Here is a 9,451-nt window from a genome sequence, read left to right as displayed (position 1 = left end):
CCAAAAAAAAAAAAAAAAAAAATTTTGTCTCTAGGAGAATTTAGTGTCTTTACTATATAGGTAAATCCAGGATATTGTTTAAATTGTTCCATGTGATTTTGAAATTTTTAAAGTTTTGATGCTTTAGAATAATGTTCAAGATATTCTATTCCTTGGAATGGCTGATCTGATCTCTAAAAATGTTTTATAAATGGCTTTGCATCTTAATTTTTTTTTAAATGTCTAACTGTATTAGTAACTATAATAATTAGAAACAGTATATAAAATATGCTTTTTTAGATGTTGCTGACAAAAATGCTTCTGACTGAAATTCTACTGGATGTCACAGATGAAGAAATTTATTACGTAGCCAAAGATGCCCACCGGAAAGCAACAAAAGGTATATTGTGGGTGTTATTGGTTTTGTTTTTCTGGGTATATTTTGTTTTTGGTGACCATTTTGGACTTTTTTTGTTGTCCTTGTTGAATTACTATCAGATATTTGAATATTCTCTTGCATGTATTAACTCTTTGGGAAAGATCAGATTTGTAGATACCATATTAAAATTATACAGATATTTTTGTTTTATCTGACCTGAGTAAAAATAAGCATTCATGCTGTTGTCCTCTAAAATGTATTGTGGAAAATTTCTGATGTTCAATTTATTTCACCTGATTTTTTTTTATAGATACCATGGTATTGGTGTAAGACTTCTAATACAATTTATTTTGACTTATGAATTTTGAATTATGAACCTACAGTTTTCACAGTTTGCCAGTTATAATTCTTACAGAAGCAAGTGATCCCCCATATTTTTAGTAACACTTTAAAAATGTATTGAAAACAAAAATTAAATTATGTGCCAATATCTCAGAAATAGAAATACAGATATACTGGTCAACATTTTTCTTCATTATAAACCAATTTCAGCTCACATCAGAATTATAATTTCAAAGCCAGACATGCTACTGGTTTAAAATGAATGTTGTGTTTTTAATGTTTCTTTTCTCCCCAAAAAGCAGCAATAGTAGTAGATTTAACAATACCGTAGACTCTCATGACTATGAAATCGTGGCTATTTGTGTTAACATGTTGTTCCTGTTGTTGATGTGATACAAAGCTCCTGCAAAACAGCTGGCACAGTCCAGTGCACTGGCTTCCCTCACTGGACTCGGTAAGTGTTCTCCTTATTTCTGAGAGGGCCTAAAGGGAAAATCACACTTATCTTGTCTCTCTACATGTTCTGTTTTGAAATTGTACGATTCCTACTCAGTTTATAAAATCCTAGGTTTTAGGGTTATATCAGCCAATAAAAGATTGGCCTTTTTTTGACTAAAGCATTCACAGTGGGAATATTATAAATTTGATGGCTAATTCATAGTTTATTGGGGCAAGTTTTAATGGAGGATTTCCTCATTAATTGCTCCAATATATGCATATTATATATATAAGATGATATAGATACACATATAGTTTGTACTTCATAGTTCATAATTTAGCCATGATAGTATCTAAGCTCACTTTCAGAATTATTGCGTACATGCCTTAGGGAAGAACCTAAACACTAATGCTTTTAACAACTTTTATATAGATTGTGCTGCAACAAGTCAAACTTTAACATAGAGGAAAGGGTTTATTTTATTGTAGATAATAGTGATGTGTTCATAATTTGCTGTTTGCATGATATATTATCAAGGCTATAAAGCTTGAATTTGCCTTTTCCACATCTTCATGTCAAATAGGAACAAGAGAAATGGGTAGAACCAAATGCCCATGTGGTTTTGTTATGATTATTTAGATTACTTCAGGGTGGGGAGTAGTTTCGGTACCATATCATTTCTATACAAGTGAGAAATACAATATTCTAATTTTTTTAGGGAAATATTACTTAGCACACTACCTGGGATTCCTAAACTTTGAACAATGAAAGCGTTAATTTTAGAAATATTTTCAGGATCATCGTAAATTTTATTAAGGTAGTTGAATTGATTAACCTTTATTGAGGCTTTTTTACTGCCCTGTTAAATGATTTTATTGGTTAGTATGGACAGTAAAACAAACCCATTATCTTGATTCCTTTATGTTGAGAAATATGTGAAATATTCCTGAAAGAACAAGACACTAAGTAACCTTGCCTGAGGGTTCTGTGAACTCAAGGATTTGAATTTATACTTCTCCCCACCCCGAATAAGCATATTCTTCCAGGAAAAGGAAATGAAAAAAGAAATGAGCTTTCTTCTCGGACCTTAAAAAGTTTTTAGTGCTTACTACAATTTTTTCATATGATAGACTGAGCTTTATGCACACAGGTGGACTAGGTGGCTATGGATCAGGAGACAGTGAAGATGAGAGGAGCGACAGAGGCTCTGAGTCATCTGACACTGATGATGAAGAATTACGGCACCGAATCCGGCAAAAACAGGAAGCTTTTTGGAGAAAAGAAAAAGAACAGCAACTATTACATGATAAACAGATGGAAGGTATACCTTTTAGACTTAGGTAGTTTTTGTCTAGTTTTGTGCATATTTATTTTTTAACCAACCTAGAAATATCAAAGGATGGAATCAAGGCTAGATTTATAAATAATAGGTGATATAACTGAAACTAAGGTTGCAATATTTTATGTGTTTTAGGAGCCATTCATACCAGTGGCTATAAACCAAGGTATTTAGGATATTTTTATTTCTTGTTAAAATTATTGAAGTGAAAAAGAAGACTTTTGAAATGGGGAAATATATTTGTAAAACTATTGAAAAGTAATTTGTAGGTTGGGGTGTGGTGGCTCATACCTATAATCCTAGAAATTGGGGAGGCCAAGGCAGGGGGATCTCTTGAAGCCAGGAGTTCGAGACCAGCCTGAGCAACATAGTGAGACCCCATCTCTAAAAAATAAATTATCTGGGTATGGTTGTGTGTGCCTGTAGTCCTAGCTACTTGGGAGGCTGAGGCAAGAGGATCACTTGAGCCTGGGAGTTTGAAATTACAATGAGATATGATGATGTCACTCCACTCTAGGCCAGGTGACAGAGTGAGTTCCTGTCTCAAAAAAGAAATAAAGAAAAGTAATTTATGTGCTTTCTTCCATGTGAGGATATATTAAAAAAAAAAAGTAATTTATAGGATATTTAAGAGTAATAGAGAACCTAGTTTTTTTATTAGAAATGCTTTATATGAGTACAGTTCTTAAGGGTTTATATAGTAATACTAAGAATAATAAAAATATATTTATTTAGAATTTCTTCTTTGAACGATCTTACTTGGACAATTTGAAAGGTAATTATTGAGTTAGCAGAGTTAACAGTTTAAAATTCTCTATAAATTCACTTATTTACCTTTAAATTGCTTTAATTGGACAAACGGAAATCTTTTCTTACTTGCTTCATATGCACTTCTACATTTTGATACTCTATTAGTACATTGTCCAGGAGGATAACTAACTATATGTAGTGGTTGAGCACTTGAAATGTGGCTAGCCCAAATTGAGATACACTGTGGGTATAAAATACACAATAGATTTTGAAGACTTTACATGAAAAACCCCACCACGATATCTTACTATTCTTTTTAATTCATTATGTGTTGGAATGATAATTTTTTTTAATAAAATACTAAAATTAGTTTTACCTGTTTCTTTTTACTTTTTTAATGTGATTACTAGAAAATTTCAAATTACTTATGTGGCTTGAACTCCAATTCTGTTAAACAATACTGTTCTACTGTTATAGTCTGGTAGCTTGAAATTTGATAGTAAGGGAGTTTTTCATTTCACAATGATTTTTCTTAGTGTTTTTTTGTTTTGTTTTGTCTTTTTCTGTTTCAGAAGAAAAGCAACAAACAGAAAGGGTTACAAAAGAGATGAATGAATTTACCCATAAAGAGCAAAACAGCTTATCACTACTAGAAGCAAGAGAAGCAGACGGTGATGTGGTTAATGAAAAGAAGAGAACTGCAAATGAAACTACATCAGTTTTAGAACCAAAAAAAGAGCATAAAGAAAAGGAGAAACAAGGAAGGAGTAGATCAGGAAGTTCTAGTAGTGGTAGTTCCAGTAGCAATAGCAGAACTAGTAGTACTAGCAGTACTGTTTCTAGCTCTTCATACAGTTCTAGCTCAGGTAGTAGTCGCACTTCTTCTAGGTCTTCTTCTCCTAAGAGGAAAAAGAGACATAGTAGGAGTAGATCTCCAGCAATGAAAGTTAGACGTAGTAGAAGTAGAAGCTACTCTCGCAGAATTAAAATAGAGAGCAATAGGGCTAGGGTAAAGATTAGAGATAGGAGGAGATCTAATAGAAGTAGCATTGAAAGAGAAAGACGACGAAATCGAAGTCCTTCCCGAGAGAGACGTAGAAGTAGAAGTCGCTCCAGGGATAGACGAACCACTCGTTCCAGTCGCAGTAGGAGTCGAGATAGGCGTAAAATTGATGATCAACGTGGAAATCTTAGTGGGAGCAGTCATAAGCATAAAGGTGAGGCTAAAGAACAAGAGAGGAAAAAGGAGAGGAGTCGAAGTATAGATAAAGACAGGAAAAAGAAAGATAAAGAAAGGGAGCGTGAACAGGATAAAAGGAAAGAGAAACAAAAAAGGGAAGAAAAAGATTTTAAGTTCAGTAGTCAGGATGATAGGTTAAAAAGGAAACGTGAAAGTGAAAGAACATTCTCTAGGAGTGGTTCTATATCTGTTAAAATCATAAGACATGATTCTAGACAGGATAGCAAGAAAAGTACTACCAAAGATAGTAAGAAACATTCAGGCTCTGATTCTAGTGGAAGGAGCAGTTCTGAATCTCCAGGAAGTAGCAAAGAAAAGAAGGCTAAGAAGCCTAAACATAGTCGATCGCGATCCATGGAGAAATCTCAAAGGTCTGGTAAGAAGGCAAGCCGCAAACACAAGTCTAAGTCCCGATCAAGGTAGTATACTTTTTAAAGTATTTTGTCTGATTTTTTAAAAAATTTGACTGAATTTATTCAAAGTTGAAAGTGTCCTTTCTCTCTCTCTTTAATAAACTCAGTTTGGTATTTTATAAATGATCATAGTCTTAAATAATGTTAGAAATCCTATATAATATTATTTATTTAAAATTGCGGATTTTTTGTTTAAAATACATTTTTATTTTTAAATTTTGTCTTTTCCCTTTTTTTTTCAGATCAACAACCCCTCCCCGTCGTAAGCGCTGAGGAATGATGTGGCAAGAATGCCATGATGTTGTTTAAAAAAATTCCATGAGTTTTAAGGGCTTGTCTCATTATAGAGGCACATTGTGGCTGTGTAGGTGAAACCAGAATCTTTTTTTTTTTAATCTGTAAATAGGTGTACTTTTTTCAATGCTGCTCCAAGTTACTTAATAGGATTTCTTTGTATTCATTTTTTTCAAAAAAAAAAAAATAGTGCATAATAAGACTATAAACATGCCATTCTCTTTCAGCTGTAATGTTCTTAAAATTATTCTTGAATGTACTGTGATGTCAATAAAGCTCTTTAGTTCATTTTTGTTAAACTCTTGCACCTTAATTTTATGATTTTAATCTAAGGAACGTACTTTTATAAAAAGGCAGCTGGAATTTTGTATAACAGGTTTTAAAGGTACTTTCTCTCACCTCCCCCAAAGAAAATGGTTTTAACTTAATAGTTTGTCAGAGTTTGTAAATTGTACCCCTGGACTTTTGTCAAATTCCAACTTTAAGGGTGTGGAAGAGGGCTAGAAATAGACCTTTACTTTTCATTTGGAAGCATTTGACAGCTTTCTAAACATTTCCTTTCTATTTTGAGGATTTTCAAGTAATATATTCTTTGTGTGTAAAGTATGGTTCACTCCTGTAAAATGAAATCACTGCGATCAATCAAGCCTGTGCACCCGTAGAGTTATTTGTAAAGAATGATCATGTTTGACACTAATAGTCAAGTCTGAAACTATATTCTGCAGTCACCCACTTCTGTTTTAAAAGCATATTTAAACACTTTGGGGTTATTATAGAAATAAGACTCACAATTCAATATATTTATTTATATTTTTAAAGTATAATATGACCTCAACTCATTGGAGGAATGCTGTATTATGCAGGTTTGTGTCAATTTCTTAACATTAAAATACTCTGATTTTATCAGTTTCTTCAAATTATGATCAATGAGTGCTTTAGCAGTTTTAGGCATTCATAACTTATGAGTAGAATGGGCCTCTCAAAGCATTTTAACTTAAGTGATCAGCTGCTTTCAGGGTCCTTTTTTATATGATTATTCACTTATGCAGTGATAGATGAATCTCTGAAAATAAACGCTTTTAAGTTTTAATTTAAAACGAAAAACAGCAGGTGCAGGACACAGAAAAGTTTTAAAGTATGCCTTTTTACCAGCAATAGTTCATTTTAAAAATAATGCCAGATTTTTGCCAAAATCAGTGTTTCCTCAAAATGAAGATAGAAATAGAGATTTGTATAGTGTGCTCTTGTACCTCTACATAGGTTCTTACATAATTTTGAATAGTTACGCATTTATCTAAAGTAAATAAATCAACTGTGAATAAATGCATGTTTACCAAAATGGCTGTTTACAGTGCATTTAGTTCTGATATTTATAAAGATGACATTTCACAGAATAACTTTAAAATAGTTTGGAATTCTATGTAGTTTAGACATCAGTCACATCTGGAAACAAAATAAAGGAAAATGTGCAATATTTTTTATGTAGGTGAGCTAACAGTGTACCTATTGCAGAATTATCTAATTAATTTGTAATAGATAAGTTGTATAACATTTTCATATCTTAAAATGTTTTTTAGATCAATCTTGAAGTGAAATATTTTCAAAATAAAATTCTACGGAAAAATTCTTTTGGCTATGATATGCACATTTTTGGGCAATATATAAACTAGATCCAAAAGTAGTATTTGACAGTTTTATTTACTCTGCCGTAATTTGCAAACTTCTCAACATTTAAATCTGTAGATTTTTTTAAACTGTTATGTTTGTGATTATTAATGGATACATTAGTGTTATAATTTGAGTTTTTCAGATTTTTATTGAAAATTTAGAAAATTCATTATTTCCTTGACATGTAATGTAGTATTTACCTTGTAAGATCTTATAAAATAGGGCTTCCGTGATTTAGAATGTGAATGCTAAAACTTACATAAGTTAATTAGATGTATGATTTGGTTATGAAATCTTTTCCTAAAATGACACCACCAGAAAATTAATAGATTCAATTTTTGAGACAATCATTGGTCTGGATTCGTTAATATAAATGTCTTCTTCAAGAGATTTTCCTTAAAATATTTCTAGTGTATTAATCATACTTGTTTTTGTGGAGTGGGAGTAAACCACACCATTAATGAAATAAAATGTAATTTGGAAGAGGTAATTATAAGATTTGTTTCAGGCCCCAAAATATAAATAAAGATTGGTGTGGAATCTCATTAGTGTATGTTTTCTGCCATTGTAAAATGTCTTTTTTAGCATATGTTTTTAATGTTGTAATCCCAAATAGGTAAATTTCCGAAGCATAGTCTATTTTTAGTGTCTGAGTTATTTTGCTTCTTTAAAAAAAACACATGAATTGTAATAGTAGGAGAGAATTTTTTATTTGGGAATTTTTACATAGGAGACATATTAGGTCCCAAGTCCCTATAGCATTGCCTTATGGAAATCTTTACATTTAAACTGAGTTTTTCTTCTCTTACACAAATTACAATGTGTTTTAAGTTTCTAAAATGTACTAAGTACAGTCATGCAGCACATAATGATGTTTCAGTCAATGATGGGCTGCATATACAATGGTGGTTCCATAAGATTATCATATGGTATTTTTACTATACCTTTTTTATGTTTAGGTACACAAATACTTAATATTGTGTTACAGTTGTCTACAGTATTAAGTATAGTAACATGCCGTACAGGTTTGTATCCTAGGAGCAATAGACTATATACCCTATAGCATATATACCATCTAGGTTTGTGTAAGTACACTCTGTGATGTTCCACTACAACAAAATTGCCTAACAACATGTTTCTCAGAACCTATCCCCATCATTAAGTGACACATGACTGTATAGTTTAATGGAAGTGTATTGGATTGACCTGGCTTTGCTACTTGATGTGTCTTAGGCAAGTCCCTAAATCACTGTAGGCCTCAACTTCTTCAACTGTATAAGGGAGGAATTTATCTTGAAGGTCTTGGACATGTCTAGCCCTTAAGTTCTTCAGTTTTAAGTAGAATTAGTTGTACTGTCTGAAACCTAAAAGAGCAAGTGGGTTTTTAATTAGCTCTTAAAATAGCACACATGTGAGTTATGTTAATATTTATACGGTTTATCAGATACCATCCATAGAGGTTTTTGTAAACACACATTGGTTAAATCTGCCACATTCTAATTATGATAGTATAAGTTATGATAAAATTACCCTAAGTTACCAATTTATGTAGAATTTTTGAGTAAGAAAACTTACCAGTTAAACTGAGTGGATGTAGTAGCATATCACTTAAAAGGGACAAAACAGCTGTAAGAAAGTAGTATGCCCTTAACTTAAATGAAAAAGTTTATGTATATGAAATTATAAAATTGAATTACAAAATATTAAATAGGTGTTAGAGTTTTATAGTAAAAGAAATATGTAGACTCTAGTTTACAACACCTTTATGGGTGAGACTACAGCAGTAGTCTGGGAAATAATCTCCAGCGATGGCTATATACTGCATTACAGCCAACAAGACTCTACAACATAGCTCAGGTTTAAGGGTCACTGGGAAAACCTTTTGTTGATGTTTATAGAGAAAAGTACTATGAACTAGTTTTGCATAGCTGTGTCAAACTAGTTCTAGAGGTTCAAATGGCCTTTGCTGCCTGTCAGTGTTAAAGCAAGTCACTGATTCCCTTTTCTTGTTAAACTGAAAATGAAGTGAGAAGGCTCTGAAGCCCAGTGAGGTGTGGTATATTCAAAGAAAATACGTTTAAATAAAGCTCTTAGAACTTTATTTAATCATACTCGCATTTTGCTTTTTCCTTGGATCTGTCACTCCAACAAATAAATATAACACGTGCTAAATTTTCTTTTGTGCAGAGCTTTCTGCCTTCATTTGGAGAGATGGTCATGTATCTAAGGAGAGAGAAGCTCTGAAGAGGACATAGCAACTGAAAAGTCTACAACCACTCTTAGGAGGAGGTCAATATTTTAGCTAAGGAGCCATAAATGAAAGACTTCCTGAGTAGTAAATTTCACTAATTCGAAGAGAGCTTTACTAATTTGACCCTGCCTGTTGAAAATATAAAATGATTTTTTGCCTTCATTGTTGGAGATTTGTCATTGTTCTTACCCAAGGAAAGGCTTTTTGCACATTTTGAAGTAAAATGTTGCATCACTGTTCCTAACTCTAAATGAAGTTTGCCTAGACTGAGTGATAACAGTCTCCTAGTACATGATGTATACATTGTCCAGGATGTTAGGTCACTTGCAGAAAATAAATTTTAAATTTGGACTATCA

The 9,451-nt window shown here is 32.3% G+C and overlaps 1 protein-coding gene across 3 annotated transcripts in view; it reads left to right on the top strand.

Moving 5' to 3' along the window:
• PNISR (PNN-interacting serine/arginine-rich protein) overlaps window positions 1-6,792 on the top strand; it is a 26,508-nt gene extending 19,716 nt beyond the window's left edge. For 2 of the 3 annotated variants that reach the window (XM_012661909.1, XM_012661910.1), the window contains exons 9-13: window positions 280-379; window positions 1,101-1,154; window positions 2,290-2,460; window positions 3,801-4,887; window positions 5,124-6,792. In XM_012661909.1, coding sequence (XP_012517363.1) covers window positions 280-379; window positions 1,101-1,154; window positions 2,290-2,460; window positions 3,801-4,887; window positions 5,124-5,154 — 1,443 coding nt within the window. In that variant the 3' untranslated portion in view covers window positions 5,155-6,792. Of the gene's footprint in view, window positions 1-279; window positions 380-1,100; window positions 1,155-2,289; window positions 2,461-3,800; window positions 4,999-5,123 lie in introns of those variants that run through there. The other variant, XM_012661911.1, reaches the window with a different exon arrangement.
• The last annotated feature ends 2,659 nt before the right edge of the window (window positions 6,793-9,451 follow it).

Source organism: Propithecus coquereli, unplaced genomic scaffold, assembly GCF_000956105.1.
Source record: "Propithecus coquereli isolate 6110/MARCELLA unplaced genomic scaffold, Pcoq_1.0 Scaffold74, whole genome shotgun sequence".
In the NCBI taxonomy this organism is placed as follows: Eukaryota; Metazoa; Chordata; class Mammalia; order Primates; family Indriidae; genus Propithecus; species Propithecus coquereli.
Note: the sequence above shows the minus strand (reverse complement) of the source record. Positions and strands in the feature narration are given on the sequence as shown.